Source organism: Diorhabda carinulata, chromosome X (genome assembly GCF_026250575.1).
Source record: "Diorhabda carinulata isolate Delta chromosome X, icDioCari1.1, whole genome shotgun sequence".
NCBI classification, from domain to species: Eukaryota; Metazoa; Arthropoda; class Insecta; order Coleoptera; family Chrysomelidae; genus Diorhabda; species Diorhabda carinulata.
The window spans coordinates 48,225,168-48,244,963 of record NC_079472.1 but is presented as its reverse complement, the minus strand read 5'-3'; the positions used below and the strand labels follow the sequence as shown (position 1 = coordinate 48,244,963).

The 19,796-nt window shown below is 29.4% G+C and overlaps 2 protein-coding genes across 5 annotated transcripts in view; one reads left to right on the top strand and one right to left on the bottom strand.

Annotated features, from left to right (window-relative positions):
- The first annotated feature begins 1,063 nt into the window (after positions 1-1,063).
- Positions 1,064-11,753, top strand: LOC130900492 (vesicle-associated membrane protein-associated protein B/C-like). Its single transcript, XM_057811148.1, has 4 exons — positions 1,064-1,275; positions 4,020-4,172; positions 4,687-4,976; positions 9,018-11,753. Exons 1-4 carry the CDS (start codon positions 1,218-1,220, stop codon positions 9,234-9,236), a joined length of 720 nt encoding a protein of 239 aa, XP_057667131.1. The 5' UTR covers positions 1,064-1,217; the 3' UTR covers positions 9,237-11,753.
- Positions 11,754-13,495: 1,742 nt separating this feature from the next.
- The window catches only part of LOC130900487 (uncharacterized), a 57,619-nt gene continuing 51,318 nt past the window's right edge, over positions 13,496-19,796 (bottom strand). For all 4 annotated transcript variants that reach the window (XM_057811129.1, XM_057811132.1, XM_057811131.1 and 1 more), the window contains 2 exons: positions 17,039-19,132; positions 13,496-14,950 (listed from right to left, as the gene is read on the bottom strand). In XM_057811129.1, coding sequence (XP_057667112.1) covers positions 14,646-14,950; positions 17,039-19,132 — 2,399 coding nt within the window. In that variant the 3' untranslated portion in view covers positions 13,496-14,645. The remainder of the gene's footprint in view (positions 14,951-17,038; positions 19,133-19,796) is intronic.

Sequence of the window (19,796 nt, the reverse complement as noted above, 5' to 3'; positions counted from 1 at the left end):
AACGGGGAAGCTACCTAAATTTTGTAAGGGATGAATTACCATAATTTTTTGTGTATATATATATATATATATATATACATGTACATATATTGTTACAAAATATTTTATTCCATTTTTTCCAAATATAAACTCAAGCAACTACAAAATAAGCATATTCAACCCCACAAATTGTTACATGTGGTATCCATATTGCCTTTCTATTTCATAATAACTAGTGATGCTATCGTTACCAGCATACTACCTTAATTATATGATGAATTTAGCACCTGAGTATTACCTAATTCTAAGTAACTATTTCTATCAATAGGTATAAATTTTCTCAAACAGTATATTATAATCTTTTAACTGAATTGAATTTTCTACTTCCATACTTTTTTATTTCTTCCGTTACTCATTCAGTTTACTGTGTGGGGCCGAAATAATTAACGAAAAAGTTTTATAAAAATTTTATTTCAGTTAAATCAGAAAAATCCACAATTTTAATATTTAAAAAATAGTGTGCATAAATGAAATATAGAGTACTTTATTCCTACAATTTAATCATTATTTGAACATAGATAGGAGCGGTGTTTTAGAATTTCGCAAATTTATTTTTAAAGCCAGCCCTGTAATGTATATTATAATTTATTATTTCTACTTATGAATATATTTTCATTTATATTCATCACTTCTATTATATATTTGTTTTTCAGACAATAACATTCATATTCTAAACTCAACTTAAATATCTAGAATAAAAGATTTGAATGGTCAATATTCAAATTAAATTCTATCTACATTGAAAACGATGCTTAAAATACAGTCTCAGGAACTATGAGTGCGTTCACAAAATCGAAACGGTTACAAACCTAACAATAACCGAGTTCGATTCTTATGGATGAGGCAATTATATACAATTTTTTAATATTCACTAATCAGAACTGAATTTTTAAAAAGTTTTAAATAGTTTAATTGAACACATTACCAATAATATTGTTATGTTTTGAATGTTATAATTAGAATTCTGGGCAATTCAATGTTGTGTGTTACACTGCACTACCCCAGTGTTGAACAACCTACCTTTACACTCAGTGTCAATGTGTCAAATTTCTGAGGCATGCGTAAAGTGTATAGTTAAAAGTGCAGTATAACCGGGTACTGTCAGTGATTTATCAAAGTATAATATTCCTATAAAGTTAATTACATTTTGAGTTTTAGTTTTCGAGTATTGTTAGATAATGTCTAAACCGGAGCAAGTATTGCAAATAGAACCCCAACATGAACTTAAATTTAAAGGTGAGACAGAAACGTATTGACGTATTACACAGTCTACCCACCAATAATAAAAATGAAACATTTTAGTTATAAGCTCAAGTTATATTTTAAGAAACAGATTCGGGCTATTGCTTTATTTAGCATAATATATAGATGGTATATTTTAATTTATGACAATAATAATAGTTGCCTTTTTCGACACTTACTACTAGCTATAGGATATAACTAGATCCTTATGTCATCTAATATTCGTGATAACGATAGTATTAATCTACATAAATAATCCTTTCAGTAGCATCGAAATTGATTTGGTTCAAAGCAGTAACAATGTAAATAAGATACTATAGGTGACCTAAATATATTCACAATGCCTGTGTATCCTTACCCTGAGTTACATTTATTTATATATTTATGAATAATATAATCATTCAATAGTACAAATTCCAATATCTAACAAGTTTCCTATGCAATTAGAATTTTGATGTGTTATTTTGTACTTGAAAACCTCTCTTTATAAATTTTATATTTTGTCATCACTAATTTGAAGGTTATCTTGTAACAGGTCTGTTTATTTGGAAATATTTTAAATATATTAATTTCTTAGTAATACATTGTTTTTTGAATAAAAATATAATTTTGATTGAATCCTAATGAAAATAAGTTTTTTTAAACAAATTGTAATGCAATTGTGAACCTCTTTAATATTTATTCATATTATAACTACAAAAGTTACAATATAATGTATAGAATTGAGTACAGAGTGACAGAATCCAAAATTTAAATATTCTTTGTTACAACTTTAATGATTACGTTGAGATTATAATCATAAAGTGAATAATGAACCAAAACCAATTTTTTTTTAAATGCAGGTGTGCATGTACTTACTCTATTATTTTTAAGTTTTCCATATGAATATGTTAAGTAGATAAAATTAATTTCAACACACATATGTGTCTTTTCTATTGTGATATTCTTCACTTCCAATTTCAAGTTCTATCACCATCTTAACAAATTTGTTTGAAACATAATAAGTAATATAAAATAAAATTTACAACTTTTAGCTCTTTAAGAATTTGAGTAGTATATATTTTGACAAAATTCTGATAATATATTAAGAAGATATTGGAGGAAACAAATTTTGCTTCAAAATGTATAATTATAGGTTTTATTAGTATAAGGAAGTTGCAAACCTCTTTTTCTTTTCTCAAACACTTTTTTTGTTAATGCTGATGTTTTTTATTTCTGATTTAATACTTTGATTCAAGTATTGTCACTTCTCTGCATGAGGCATTTTTCAAAGGTATTTGAAGACTTGTTGTTGTTCCACCATTATTATCTATAATTTGTGAGCTTTGTTTCCTTCTCTATTTATTTGCAGTTGCTAGGACTTATTTGCAATTGTATTCTGTTACTCCTTTATTAGAGTGTATTTTATGTCTAATTTCTAAGCTTTTGCTTTACTATGGGATATTCATTCAAAAAATTTCACAGCAGTGTTACTCAAACTCAAGTAAAATCCCCATTGATTTCATTTTTAACATCTCCTGTATTTCTGTTTGACATATTGCCACCTCTGCTGATTGCCTATCTAATTTTTAGAACATTCATTCAATATCTCTGTTTTTAGAATCAATATTCAGAATCATTATAAAATAAAGGCCTTTTAGAACAATTGGAACTATTTGTATCCAACAAATAAAAGATTAAGTAACTCAAGGAAAGTTTGATAAAACTATTGATAATTACATTGTTGATAATATTATTTCCTTACTAAACATACTTAAATATGTTAAAGATTTATGCTGACTCACTGTTTATTTAATTCAATTAAACATTGTTTTAAATAATTTTTGTATAGAAAAAATATATGTGTAATTTTAATGATGAATTTTTTTATTCACTTCCTGTTTGTGAATATTGTTTTGGTTCATTTTTATTTGGAAAAGGATGATGACTGCCTGTTCATTTATGTTTTACATTCAGTTTTTAGTCTTAAGAATATTTGATAATTTTTAGAACAATAATTAGTTTATTTAGTAATTCCCAATTGTTTAACAAAGTAATTGCTATAACAGAATTCCTACTAAGAAAACTAGGTTGTTGTTCACAACATTCTCGTATTTTAATAAATAGATAAATGTCTACTGTTTCTAATTCTTACTGTAATATGTAGCAGAGTTGTAACCCCATTATCTGACGTTAGTTATAAGGATTCACGATTATCCGGACTCTCAACAGTGATCAAATACCTATAATTTTATATGATAATTATAAAATGTGTTAAACAAATTGAATGATATAATATTGAGATTGAATATTTTAATAATTTAAAAAGTATATGTTATCTCTCAATAATTTCTCAACAAAACTTTGATGTTTGCTAGCAGTAAGCTGAATTTGGTTCTGTTATTTTAATAATTACCAGGCAACATGTATTGTGCAATATAAAGTGCATACAAATATCACTTACCTTCATCGACTATATTTTGGATTATACAAATTTCCAACTACAACTATTATTTCAAGTAGTTTAGTCTCTACTGTAATATTAGTGAAGCTATGATTCTAAAAGAAGGTATATAAAGGGTAACTGTACAATTTAGAGGCATTTTTGTGAATTTCCTAAATATAATATTTGCTTATTGTTTCCAAATTGTCATAATATGTAATAAATTTAAGTGGTTCTGGTTTTTTAACTTTGCATTGTTTTATTCTCATTGTTATGCAATTTCAATTCAAATTGGTCTAATCAGGTTTTTTGGCAGGTCCTTTCAATGAACAAGTGGCATCTTACATGAAGCTTACCAATCCTTCAGATAAGAAAGTTATTTTCAAAATTAAGACAACTGCTCCCAAGAAGTACTGTGTACGCCCTAATTCCGGTATTTTAGAACCTAACAGTAATACCGAAATTTCGAGTAAGTAGATTATTGCTGATTATTTCAGAAAATCTATTATTTTATAAGAAAATTTCAGAATTTAATCTATTTTCAAAATGTTAATATTTTCACAAAGTTCGAATATGTAACTTAATTTCTTTAAATATGTTTTTAATCAAATTAAATCCAAAATTAAAAAAAAATTTTTGACTATCATATGAATTCATCTATGTTAATGTATAAATATTTAGTTACATTTTTCATTTGTTAACGTTCATAATAACTTTTAAAAATTATAAATTTGAGTTTTCTTAGATTGTGACCAAAAAGGTTTATTGTTTTTTATCATTAGTAAAGAAATTTCTTCTATCTAAAAAGATAATTGATAAAAATTGGAAATAATGTAAGGATAATGATAGTTTTCTGTGAAATAGTTGCATCATTAATTTCTAATCAATTTTATCATCATTTCTTGGTATTCAGAATTTAAGACAGTGACGCACATTTCTTTTAAATTTTTTTCTGATTCTTCTGAGCTTTTGTGTGTTCGCAGTATGCTTCCAACCGCAGCCAGTTCTCTTTGATCCTGCGGAGAAGAACAAACATAAGTTCATGGTACAAACTGCATTTGCCCCAGAAGGGGAATTTAATATGGAACAGCTTTGGAAAGAAATAACTCCTGATCAGCTTATGGATTCCAAGCTTAAGTGTGTATTTGAATTACCTTCTGATCAAAATGAAACAACTGAAGAGTCTACCAAGTTTAGCCCTAAGGTGGTTCCAACCACAGCCACTGCCCCTAACAGCAATGTGGAAACGGAATTGCAGAAGGCTGCACAAGAGGTAGCTATTATTTATTAATTAAGTTGTAACATCATTCAGATATAACTGCACAAATGAAATAGTGTCATTGGATAAAACATTATATATTCTTACAAGTTCTTCTTGTGCTTATGAAAATTCTAATATGATCTTAATTTCGTTTCACTATTTTTTGAAAACCTATTTAGTATTTCTGTTATCTTCTTGTTCTTTGTTTATGTTCATTTATGATGCTTTTTGTTTATATTCCCACCATTCCTACTATCTTTTAGTAGAATATCCGAACCTAAATTGACCTTCACTGAGCTGATAATAGAATAAAACTTATAATAAATTTAGTATATTAGAAAATATATTAAAAATGGGTTTGTTAAAAAATAATGGACAGAATATTTTCAAATATATTTTAAAAAATGATTTTTCATTACATGTTGTAACATCAAGATAATAAGAAAATTTTATCCTGACTCTATGAAACATACAGAATGTGCAGATGTTGGGTTGTCTATTATTTATGTTGACAATTTAGTGATTTGTCAGGTATCAACAGGTATATCAACGCCAGTTACTTTCACTTGATTGGAAAATAGAAAAAATTTTGTGTCAACACAAGCACTGTTTTATTTTGGGAATACGTTGATATGGGGTTGTATGCAAAAAATTCTGTCCTAATGGAGGTTTGCGAATTTTAAAGAATTAAATTTCAACGCGCGTGTGAAAATGAATGATAAAGATATCCGATGTAAGTATACTGCATAATAATAAAGGACCCAACATTGCAGTAGTGTCTGATGGGACCGCGAATATAAGAAAGTGTGCATGCTCGGCACGTAAACTGTAGGGTAGAGGTACCTCTACTATCCGTTATGTCGTAAACAGTACACGTTATTTTGGAGCTACTGATATTTGAAATAATACAAAAAAATTAGATAATAAAACATCAATTAAACAAATATATATATATATATATATATATATATATATATATATATATATATATATAAACTTTTCTATTATAGATATATTATTATACTTATAAGTCAATATATATATGTATATATATATATATATATATATATATATATATATATATATATATATATATATATATAAGTATAATAATATATCTATAATAGAAAAGTTTTTTTAACTTAAAATATGCTAGAGTAATTAATGAAAATATCAATTACTTGAATATCTGCACATTCTTCATTTTTTATACTTTAACAGGTGGCCCCGGTGCCACAAAAAAATTGGTTGCCTTTGTCCGGCCCTAGATTTTTTTATTTTCAGCTTCCGAATATAAAATTTAAAAAAAAATACGATCTTTGGGTTTTTTTTGGGAAAAAATGGGACTTTGCGTTCATGCCTCGCGGTTTGAAAAACAAAATTTGGTCCTGTGGACAATGTGGCATTAATGTATTGCCTTGGAAAAAATCGTGTTTATTTGTGCCCGCGGTAACTACTGTAATACGGAAGAAGATTCCAGAACCCCAGGCATAACAATGGAAGTCAGTAGATGGTTCCAATTTAGAAAGATTTCTCTTCAATGAGAATAATATTGTAATCAAGCCGGAGTACTATGACCTTTTTGATAAAGAATTCGTTTTTCAAGTTATTTCTGACTAAAATTATTCAGAATTATTATTTGAATGGGTCTACTCAAAGAACAACTACGAAATTACTGGAGTACAAATCATCTTTTTGAAATAAATAAAAAAAACATATGAAACTAGTTTAAGCAGTTACTGTCCATACTTCATTACAATAACAACGAGACTGCCACCGAAAAAGGCGATGAAGAATTTGACAGACTTCATAAAATATCTCCCTTGTTACAGAAGCTCACTGAAAGGTTTAAAGTTATTACTTACCCTGGAAAAAATATTTGTATTGATGAGACCATGGTTCCGTTTCGTGGACGTCTAAAATTTAAACAGTATATTAAAAACAAAAGAAACAATTTTGGAATAAAACTGTACAAACTCTGTTTAGAAAATGGATATACTTACCATCTCAAAGTTTATTTGGAAAAAATACTAACGAGTAGGCGATCTCTTAGAAGCGGTAGAAAGGTTTTCACACATAATTATTATACAAGCTTAACTCTGGCACACGAATTGCTAAAACGTCACACACACTTAGTTGGAACTTTAAAATCAAATAGAAAACTAAACCCTGCTGAAATTGTGGGAGGGAAAAAAATGGAATAAAAATGAGTTATTTGCTCTAGAAAGTAATACTAGGGTTGCGATGATAAAATGGCATGATAAGAGAGATGTCCTAATTCTAAAAATAAAACAGAAGTAAGGATATCGAAAAACCATTTGAAATTGTGGACTATAATGAATCAAAGGCTTTTATTGATTTTCAAACGGGGTATAAAGTGGTACCGAAAATTAGCAATGGAACTTTAATTCGGTTCTGCAATGGTAGGTGCTTTTCTTGTTTATAAGGAGGTTACCCAAAATAAAACATCAATAACCGAATTAAAAAAGCAAGTAGCTCTAAAGCTAATTGGTATTGACAGTAAAAGTAACACAAATCTTCAAGGTAATGAAGATTTCAAACCTCATATTTTGATTAAAATAGAGTGTGGTGTGTTAAGCGAAAATCAAGGAACAGTGTGGTAAAAAAAAGCTCAAAACAAGTCATCTAGAGCCAAATTTCAGTGTAGTATTTCTAAAAACATAACTTGCATGTCTTGTTTTATGGAGGAACGTGAGGCTAACCGAATAAACCAAAATGTCTTTTTTTCAATAAAATCTTTTTTTAGAATCTAGTAGTAAGTTTATATTAACTTCCGACCGGTGATAATAAATGTTTTCCACATATTTTGTCATATGTTTACTGTGCCTAATTTACAAGGCTATATATTCCCTATAAAGGTAGCTACATACAACTCGTAACTAGCCATGTAGTCTTTGGACCGCACTCTTTTTAATTCCATTTAAATAACATTGCTATGAGACATCACGTTATTTGTACGCGGTCCCAATAACATTAATGTCGCGTGGCATAACATTGATACCACGCGGTCCTCTAGGTATATGGTAGTGACGCATCGCTTTGGTACCACTCAGGGCTAAATGTAAAGTCAGAATAAAATTCTCTTATTAGCTTGATGTTGCAACATTTAACAAAAAATCGAGCTATAAAGGTGTAATTGGTTCAAAACCTCTGCTGAACGATTTTTGTTAATAAGCCACTTACTAATAATTATTAATAGTTATTAATAAAACCCCTAATTCTTTACTTAAGTATGAATATTAGAAAATATCAGTACAAATCATTGTAATTTTAGTAACTGGAAGGTAAAAGAGAAGTATTTTTAGTAAGAGTATAATAAGCCAACCCACAACGATCATCTTGAAACTCTATACATAGACTATTGATATTACGAGAAATACATTTATCATATCTATTTTATGTGGAAACATTTACTTCCGGAGATACCGAAGTGGCTATTATCTCAGGAAGGCTAACATATGTTGAACTACGGATAACTTTGTTCGATAGATCTCATCAAGATCTATCTATGTGTGAAAAGTCATGATGATTGACGCATGAGCAGCAAATGCATCATTTTTATCAAAAAACGTAACCTTACAAAATTTACTAAATTTTCATTTCATCTATTGATTTTTCGTGAAAATAATGCTTTTGCATATATTTTCCACAGAAACTCTTCTGCACATGCGTCAATCATCATGACTTGGTCTATCGAACAAAGTTATCCATGGTTCGATATATGTTCTTGAGATAATGGCTACTTATGGCCAGTAAATGTTTCCGCTTAAAATAAATAGTTTCATGGTGATCATTGTGGGGTAGTTTACCATACTGGTGTCGACTTTTTGATTGAAATTTAAATTATTGTATAAGACTTATATGGATTAAACGATCATTAATGAAGTAGAAAAAATATTAAACAAAAACCGTGACAGGCCAATCAACAGTTACAAATTGAAATTGGATGTATGTATTTATTTATAAACTGGGATTTGTGTGTTAGTTGCTATGAATGGTGATTAAAACAAATTTCTTATTCAAACTTTTCAGGTGCAACAGCTTAGAGAAGAAGAAAGTCAATTGAGGCAACACAACTTACGACTAAAAGAAGAAATTTTACAGTTGAAACAACAATTAGGACAGTCACGAGCTGCTCCAGTAAACAGATATGCCCCACCAGTGCAGGAACAAACGATTCCAATGGTATATGTCGGTTTGGCAGTGCTACTAAGCTTCATAGGCATCATATTGGGTAAATTTGCGCTCTGAAACAGCGTCCAAGTATTGCTAAACATTCGGACATCATTCTTGTTGTAAATAGACCAGTCACCAACATAAAATTTATCGTTTTATGTGGTACTGTAGAAATTTTTGATAGTGACATTTAGTGGAATGTAGAAAAAAACAATTTGCTTTGAAAAACTACCTTCTGGTATAACTTGAAAAATATCTTGTATTATATGTGACGAGTTCAAAATGTTTATGTTTCCTTTATTATAACTTATGTCCAAGTGCCTATTCGTCTGTCATCAGTTAGCAGCAGATTTCTTTAATTTTTTTAGTTATCGAATCTCATGTGGGTTTATTTCATATCAAGATTTCCCAATATAGCTTGGACTCTTGAATTCCATTGTAAATTTTTCACAAATTTTATTTGGTAATTTTTTCTTTGTTCCACTAATTCATGTTTAGTTTTTTTTGGGAAATAGGATATTGAATCACTGTTTTTCATAGGAGGTGGTGTATTTACTTTAGTTTATTCTCAATGTTACAACTTTTCAAATAATGGCTTTTTTACCTAGTAATGATATACATCTACAAGTGTTAGCTATTTAAAAAAAGGTACGTTGTAACTTGAATGTATGAAAAAAAGTAAAAGAAGCGTTTTATTAGAATTTGTTGTTAACATTGAGAAACAAAAGCAGCACTAAATGTTTTACTTTGGTCACATTCAAAAATGGCTACTTTTAATAGCAAAATACTAATAACTGACTGGTGTAATATTTATTATTCATTTATATTCTCTATTGTAAATTCATTGGGATGATTCTTAACTCTTCATTTTATTCTAAAAGTAACCATTATTAAGAACTCTCAAGCTAGTGAAAATATGGCATTCAACTGATGTTCAAGCTAAGGTAACACAAAACCTCTATTCACTAGTACAGATAAATTACTGATCAGTTTTGTATACTTCAAGTAAAGTAACTTGCAAACTTAACAAAAGGACTAACTGTAGTTGCTAGAGATAAAAATAAAGGAAAATGTACGAAATTTGCCATCAAAATTCAACATATTTTATTAAATTGCTGGTGGTAACTTTTTGAATATTTTCCTGTTTAGAAACAACTTCTAAAAGTTGTAGGAGCTGATCTAATTGTCCACTTAAATGACTTTCATCTAAATAATGACATTTCTAAATGCTAACAACTTCAATCTTCGAATCTTATTTGTATTGTCTTTTGATATAGTAGTTAATTAAATAACGCCACCTGTCTTTAACCTTGTTTTGTCTAAAAGTTCTTAGATATTAGTTGCAAATTTTTCCATATTTGTTTTCTAGAAACACTTAATGCTTTTTGAATATCAATAAACACAATGTACACTTTTTGATACCTATAAACCTGAGGTACACTTTATAATTTGTTTTTAATTTATTACAAGATGTAAGTAACATGATGCATTTATATACCTAAGTTTCAGTTTTTAAATGGCTAGTTGAAATCCATGAAGTTTTTAAGTCAAGAATCACTCCAATAATAACTTTTGGTTGCCCAATATATATATATATATCCAAGGTACATTATTTTAACAAAAAGGCTTATTTGGAAAAAAAAACAACCTCTTCGATTTCTACCAACAACGCATTTTTATTTAATTTTTTTTTAATTTCTCCTATAATATTTAAGATGTGTTAGGACGCTATATACTGAGTTGATCTTGTACAATATGTTTCAAATAATATACTATTCCGTTTTGTTGATTATTTTTAAATGTTAACTGTAGGTTCAAAATGTGTTTTGTTTATTTTTGTAAATAAAATCTTAATATGCTTATTTGAAACATTCTGTATATATTAACTAATTCTATATTTATGATATGTCTGTTTGTCAATTTTTCTTCCAATGACGTATTTAGAGGATTCAGTAATAATGCTAGTTAAAAAATTGATGTATCAAACTTTATTTTGTCAGTCTTAAAATATCGCTAATTCGAAAAATTTAATCATATTGAATGGAAATATTGAAAAAATATTCTGAACTAAAACCGACCATACATTTCACTTAGATTACCACCCCACTATTTTGTAGAAATTTTCAATTTAAAGTGACTACTTTCTCTTTATAAATCAACCTTATTCCAATTGCTGGACTGAAAACATAGTGTTGACAGTTACAGTTTCTTAGTAAAAAAATTCTATTGTCATGTGGATTTTTCTCTATTTACATTTTTCACGTGTACAGTCAGCGAATTTTATGGAATTTTTATGTTATCGCCGCTCAGGTCATCAAATTTCATAACTAGTTTTTGTTTCATTCATCCTTATTTTGAATACGTCATGAGTAACAAATTCTCTAGATTTGGTTATTTTTTGGAAATCAGTGAGCTTTTATTTAACTTATTTAATATTTAAAACTTACGTTGCGTGGATTAAAGAAATTTTCCAAAAAATAATTTGATTCTTTTGAAAACAATAATTTTTAATTTGTCTCCACTTTAGTTTTTAATTTTTAATGTTTACCTTGTATGTAGAGAGAGTTCGATAATATAAATGTATGAAAGAGGCGCATTTTATGTTTTATTATAGCATTATACCAGTAGTTGCTTAAAAATCAAAGCGTCAATTTCTATGTGTCCCCTTCCCATTGTCTTAGGTGAGCGACAATATAGACATTACAAACAAAATTTGAATTTCGGTATATTTAATAGAAAATTCAGTAACCTACAATGCCAAAAAATTACAATAGTCTTCCCGTAAACATAAAAACAAAAAGTTCGTACATATTATTTCATCATAGTACTTTTGAGTACTACAACCTTCAGTAATGAAAAATCATTTTTAGATATTTAGGTTTTATAATTTTAAGGATTTTATGTTATGATATTCCTATTTTTTATTTCAATTACACCTACATTTTTTGTTTTCATATTTTTATTTTGTATTTATATAGTCTATTGTTAATTGCTTTTTCTATAAAATTATGAAATCTTCTACAGCAATAAAGCATGTGATATAATGTATACATCCAACATATAATTACTGTCAATTACGGTATAAAATTACTGTCAATTTTGTCAAATAGCGATTTCAATAGAAAGACATTAATGTCTATTGATTTCTCATTCTGTTTGTGTCTTATATTGGTATTGTTTCATTTCGAAATTATTTCCTTCTAGTACCCTCAAAAACACTCAATTGTTTGAATCATACTGTGTTCAAGCTTCCTCACACTGACTACTCTGAAGCTGCTAGAGCACTGCACACAGTTGGTAACTAATAGAATTGCTGAGAGCTTTAGCATGTCAGCAAATAGCCTAATTTTTAATTTACAGTTTTCATTTTTATCATACAATAATGTTACTCCTCAAAATGGTTCCTTAGAACAGCCACAAAAGACGTTCCCACTCGTGAGAGCAATGTTGACAGTTTTGGTCCCAATTTTTTGAACATTCTTTATAGTCCACAATTATTTCTTCTTAAGACATCTTCTAATTTCGGGAAAAGGAAAGAGTCACTCAAACCAGGATTCGAGGTTATCAGCAATTCTCTCAAGAATTGAAAAGTATTAAAAATATAAAATTAAAAAAGCAAATCGTTGTAAAATTTACCCAAACAAGCGTCATTTTATATAGGATAATCGAATTCAATGTAAACAGAAGCATCAAGTAGGTCTTTTAAAAGTAAACTAAATTAACATTGAAATTGATATTGAAATGTCAATATCCTTTTTCTGTCCCAATAAATCTTAAGGAATGTGTGAATGGCAAAAATTTTTCTCCAAACGTCTATTAGGTTAGTTCACCCTGACGCTAATTAAAAAATTATTCTGTGCTGTTCCTATAATAATCTTATAATTACCTCTAGAAGGCATTATCCAAATCTTAAGCTAATATTACTAACAATAAGTAAGTTTGAATTTTTGGAACCGTTGGTAATATTCAATCTCAACACACTGTTTATAGTTAATAGGTTTTAGTTTACCTTCAATCTCTGAAGACGATAACTTTGTTGTTGAAACGCGTGTCAGATAGTGTAATTGTGAGGATTGGTGTAGTGATGGTATAAACAGTGTGTATAAATAATCAGTAATCTAAGTGCACTGTAGAAAAAATAATTTTACAATGCTATTATTATTTTTCAAGTCTAAATTTCATTATTAATGTGTTGAAGCGTAACAACATACCAAACATTCCTTCCAAAACTGCGCAAATATAACTGTTACCTACAATTTCCAGTAAAATATCTAATAAGGAATAGGAACACAAACTCCACAAAATAAAAACCTAAAAATGGAAAAAGCGTGCAATTCTACTGTTTTAAACCTTTATTTCCCATAAAAGTCACAACAAAATTTGTTTAACGAGTATAATAAGTAAAGCATAATAATTATTTAGTGAATATCACTAGAAGTGACCTCTTAATACAAAATAAATCTTTTAGATCAGTGAGAACCTCAAATTTTTATGCATTTTGTACCAATTATTTTCGAAAAATAACCGGTAAACTACCAATAACAATGATGGCATTCCACTTAACGTCCACAACAATCATAATACCCTTTGGTCCCTTCATCTAAGGCCCCTAAGGTCGTTGACATCGTTCATTTGACTTTACAGATGACGTTACTGTTCTCGACCACGTAGTACTTATTATGTACTCCATAAAATATTGAAGGGTTAAAGCGGGCTTTCATAAAAACGTGGTGACAATTCCAACAATATCAACAAACCCCAGTCATTGTTAGTAATCCCGAATCTAATGTTGCAGCGGAAAGTAAATGTAGTCAGTTTTGATAAAAATTTTAATATGATTTGGATTTTACCCTATTCTACGCGGAATATTCATTTTAATCTACATGTGCACATTAATTCGCTATATTGTAAGTACAGTGACAGATATGCGTTCCACCTATAACGTTCACAACCTTTTTACATTAGTGGAATTCAAATTCCAGAGGTCGCGGACGCTGATGTAGACCTTAAGTGGAATGTGGCCAAAAATATTCACAATACGTCAAGGTAGCTAACCACCTTTCAATTGACAGGTCAACAAATAAAGTAAATCAAACAAGCGAAACAAATAGGGTTGAATCATTTTTTTCTCTCTCTATATATATACTACAAATCCATTTCCTCATTAAATCGAAAATGATCGATTAGTAAGAACATTCTTGAATCTAGTCCAATTATATTTTTCTGTTCTCTCTATTATCCTTGACAGCATGTGAACTGGACTAGTACTGTTCTTATCAGCATTACATATATTCTTATTATTCGCTTCTTGTTACAGATTTAATAAAAAGATTTAACATTCAGTAGTTTTAATGTATAATATTTATTTAAATAATAGTGCAAACTCGTGCATATTTGTGCCTTATTAAAATATCAACAACACGTCATAACCCACTAAAACAAAAAAAAGAAAACGAGTACAAACAACACGAAATAGTGAAATGATTAAAAGTCGGAGTACATTTCTTTAGGTTGTAAAAAGTTTAGTGGTTTATAATAGTTTTTGGCCTCTGTCCACCCCTTTGGTGCCACGTTGTAGTTTTGGAGGTTGTTAAGGTCTATCTTCTTGATAGGTTTTGATTCGGATATTTGTAATGTCGGTTGGTAGCTGTAGCTCGGATCCGATTCTGACGTGTAATAATTTGATAACGGATTTTCTTTCGGAACGAAAACAGAAGGACTCGTTGGAGCTTTATAAGTTGGAGATAATACAGCAGTTTTTGCTTTTGTTCTTGGCAAAGTATTTGATCCTGAAAAATATTAGGTACTTGTTAAACATTGAATGTAATTATTCGAATTTCTGAAACAGAGAAATTGAGATATTTTTTAATGTATAATATGTAATTTGGAGCTAGACTTGAATTAAAATGGGGTATAAAAACTTTGTTATCAATGAATATTAAGGAATGTACTTTTGAAATTTGAAATGCTCTAAATAAAATTGAAGAGAATCACAAAAACATTTTGATTATGTCTTTTCGTTTCTATACTAATACAACTTTGAAATAAACAATGTTTTTTGCTCAACTCTAAAAGGATCTCCTAATAAATTAACCGATATATTTTGATTTATTCAAGCTTATTTCTTGTCACATTAACAGTCTTTTGTAATAAGATTTTTGAATATAAAGGTGGCTGTAGGAAAGCCTAAATTTTGTTGACTTCACATAGCCCTGGCAATATTTACAAGGAATTTTATAAAAAATTTACTTGCTGGACAAATCAGTTCGAATTTTCTGTCATACACTCACTAGAGCTTCGTAATTTTATATTCAAATTCCATGTGTTTTCTTATTGTGAAAAAAGACTTATTTTAAGAGATTCATTAGTAGGAGTAATATGAGAAAGTATTTGACAAAAACGAAACACTGCAAAACAAAAACAGATTAAAGTGTAATTCACACTACAACTTACATCACATATATAATACAGAACTATCAAAATTTTCAAATCGATTGGTTAAAAACATATTTTAGCTCACAATAAGTCTCATAGAGGTTATAATTGGAATATCAAAAAAATTTTACTGATCTTACCCCAAAAAATAAATTATTCATTTTAAAAATTTTGGTAAAAAATATCAGAAATATACATTACAGTTTTTGATTGTGTTGCTGTTAAACCTTCAAAACAACTTGACTGAGTGGTTGTTCGAGCTCTATAATAATAAAATAGTTCGAAGCAGCAACTTGAAACTTTGTGTGAAGCTTGCATAAAGATTTTTCTGAACGTACTCTATGTACTTTATGAAGCCAATAACCTATGGACCGCACTACGTAACTAGAAATGATTATTTTGAGATATCAAGATTCCAAAAGTTGAAGAGAGTCCCCGTGGAAGAGAGTGCGATCAGAAAATCATTTACTACGTTTTTACCATACCCTGATCAGTTTCCATCTGTCTTCATCGCTGGAAATCGTGTGGATCATCCACATGCTAAGCTAAAAACCTATAAGGTGATAGATCTTCAGACTCCTAACAATATTTGTTACAGAGAAATTGTTTTTGCTTATTATTTCTAGCTTGGCCCTATTTTTATTTAATCTTTTAACCAAGGAATGAATTATTGAAGTATGGAAATAATTTATTCTTTTAACTCATACCTTTTTTTGATTTGAGCTCTTAGCTTCAACACATTATGACCTGTTCAGTATAGATTTACTAAGAAATTTTTTTCTCGCACATAATCTATTTTCTGTTGAGAATAGGAAATATAAAGAAGAGGTGAGGTGTGCTGAAGAGGTGCAAGGAAATCTAACGTAGGGTCCATGACGTTACAAAGTTAAATATAGAAATTTATATAAAAAGTATTTGTTTTATTTTCAAATAAAGGTTAAAATTTTGTCCTCATATCTATTTTCAAACTTCAAAATAAAGCATATATATTTCAATCAACAACTGCATTACAGTGTAATACTTGAGTTTTTGTTTCACAGTTGAAAATAAAGAAGAAATCGTGCTTGTTTCAGATCCTAAATGAGAAAACGTGTAGCTATAAGCGGTACACAACATGTTTTGTTAATCATGTTGTGAATTGCTTAGAAATTAAAAAAATGAAATCCCAAGAATAAAATTGTGTGTCTGGACTTCAATTTAGAAACACATAATAACTACCTCAGGTTCACAAGAGAATATAACTAACATGTTTTATTATTTAGACTTGAACATGCGAAAATTGTATATTTATGATCTTTGATTCTAGGTAAAAGAGACATTCCAAATATCACGGTTCCAATTTTGAGCTCTATTTTTGACTTAATATGAGCTTACCATATTTTTGACTAAATTGGTCGGGTTTGAACAAAAATAAACATTAAATCAAAACAAATCATTCTTGCCTTCATCGCAGCCATTACTGTAGCTATGGATGGGTTGAAATGTAGAATTTAGTTTGGTTACAACTGATGAAGACGGTGAAATATATTTACAAAAAGAGCTATTCTCCGATGGTTCAATAAGCTGCATTCTGCTTTGGTCAGGAGGAAAGTATTGACTCTTAACTTCAACGTTAGCAACGTGGTACATAGTGGCCGACATTTCTCTTGACGTTTCAACCATATCTTTCGATTTAACCAGAGTATGATCACTTTGACTTGTTTCTAATTTATTATTGATAGAGTTGCTGAATGATTCCAGAGATCGTGAGCCACTCAGATTATAAGGACTGAATTTTTCAACTACATCTGGAAGGGGATCTTTGATTTGTTTGTATTTTAAATTTGGCATTGAGGATTGTTCGAAACTTTGTATGAGTGATTTTACGGGAATTTTTCTATATTCTTCTTGATCATCATTACCATCCACGCTTAAATTTGTTGACTGCATTTGTTCCTGATATTGATTTTGAATGAATTCTTGAAAACAGCTGAAAGCTTGTGGTTCCAATGGTACGTCAGGAAAAACGATTTCGTCGCCTATTTTTTGAAAATCTATATGAATTTCTCTTTCTTGTGCGTAGTTAATTTTTTCAATTTCTTCATTTTCGCTTGGATACATCATTTCTACTTCTGCTAATTCTGTCCTTTTTATTTCAGTTGCTAATTTTGATTTTTCCGTCACTTGTTGCTGTTTATTAATTTGAGTTTTTTCTACTTTAATTTTAGATTCTGCGTCATTGGAGTTAGTTATATCTTCCGATCGAAATTCGGTTTTGTCAATCTGAATTGGTTGTTCATCTAAATTACTTTTACTCGCAGCAGATTGTCTGGAACGTTTGGCTTTGATAGATTGTTGTCTTCCAAGTATAGCTTTTTGAAATTCGTTGTTATCTATTTGACCGAATACTGGTTTCGCTCCTATTATAGTTTCTGGTGGTTTTCTAAACTTCTTAGGCATTTCGTTATTTTTAGGATGTGAAATTCTTTTTGGTTCACTCTCCTCAATATTTTTTTCCGGAGACAACTTTCCTCCGTTTTCATTTTTTCCGGAGTCCTTGATAGATGTCATAACTGTCTCAGATTTTACAACTTCTACATTTTCCTCAACATTTTTTGATGTCTTTTCTATGTTTTTAACAAAATTGCTATTGTTATCAACTCTTCCATCAACAATTTGAATAGGTCCTGAAAATTCTTCCAGGGTTCTCTGATTTTTTATGATTTTTTTCTCTTTTAATTCATTGAAACAACCCTTTTGCAACATAATCGTTTTTTCTTTATCTTTACTCGAGGACAAAGCAACTTTCTTCATATGCTCTTCATATTTGGGATCTTTAGGAATCGCAGGTTCAATAATAATTTTGGCTGAAGATTTTTCTTCAACCTGTGGGATGTTTTCTGTTATCTGAGAAGAAGGAGGTTCATATTTGGGTACATAAATAGGGAAAGGGGAACACGATCTACTGGCATTGAAGTGACCTTGACTTTCGAAGATTTCTGATTGTAATGATCTAGCATTTGCATCTGATGAGCTAGTGAAACTACTCTCTAATACCTTTGCAGTGGGATCTGAGAAAGCATAGCTAAATTCTGGGACTCTTTTAATAGGTTCTTGAGGTTTACTTCCTAGTGGTACGGGACTCATTGGTCGGTAGATAACAGTATCATTAGATTGATCTAGATAAGTAAATATATTTGGTATTTTGTATGGAACACTTTTAGATTGTATATCCTTATTTTTTTCTCCAACATTTTCGGTTTTTGGAACTGAGTCAACAATATTCTCGTCATTACTAAAATCCCAATTTGGTTCATCCTGTAGTGTGCCGAAACTATCAGATGAATCATTAATAAGCTCTTGATCATCTGACAAAGTTTGGTTTATTAACTGAGTTTCTTTTTCTGATATTATCTCGGATTTGGTTTGAAATTCATCTGTTTTTACAGAAGAAATATCTGAATCTGCTACTGCGGCCATTGATGTTTGTGATGTTTCACTTACTCGTTGAGAGGAAGACACTTTCTTAGTCGTGATTTGACAGTATTTATGGCTACCTAAATGTAGTTAGATAAAAAAATGTTAGCTTATGAGCAAAGCATTAGTCATAACAAAAATATAAAACAAATGTAATAATTTATATATGGAGTACCTAATTCTAAGGCTCAACAGAGAAAAGCTACAGAATCTGATACAAAACAAAATAGTTTCAGCTTCACTTCGGATAATAATCAAGAAAATCACTTCGGATAATAAACATAATAAAACATTTAGTAAAATATTAGATACAAGATTTCAGGGGTAAAAACCAGATTCGAGAAATCTCGTGCCAACTTCTTTCACGTTAAGCCTCAAGGTACTGTGTATTAAAGTTTTCGTACACGATGGGGTAGAATTATATAGACGCACAATGAGATGACTTAGTTCTCGAAATGTAGAGCTCTAGATATACTTTGTGGGTTGAACTAAAATCATAGAAGTGATAGGAAGAATTGACGAAAACAAAATAATTTGTACTTAGATCAACAAACTTGTGGAGTATCTAGGTCACAGAATGCTTGACCAGAAGTACAACCTATTAAAATTCAAATAGAACGCTAAAGAAAAGAAGGTTTAAAAGTTTAAAGAAAGAAAAAGCAATTATAATAAACTAACCAATAAATATGATTTGGCTAGATGAGAATAAATAAAAAGCTTGAAGACAACGAATGAAAGCAAAAA

What these genes read in the sequence shown, in the direction of transcription:
- LOC130900492 (XM_057811148.1), top strand. Translation starts at nt 1,218, where the DNA reads ATGTCTAAACCGGAGCAAGTATTGCAAATAGAACCCCAACATGAACTT. An exon ending in ACATGAACTTAAATTTAAAG is followed by an intron (nt 1,276 to 4,019) that starts GTGAGACAGAAA and finishes GTTTTTTGGCAG; the next exon opens with GTCCTTTCAATGAACAAGTG. An exon ending in TGCAGAAGGCTGCACAAGAG is followed by an intron (nt 4,977 to 9,017) that starts GTAGCTATTATT and finishes CAAACTTTTCAG; the next exon opens with GTGCAACAGCTTAGAGAAGA.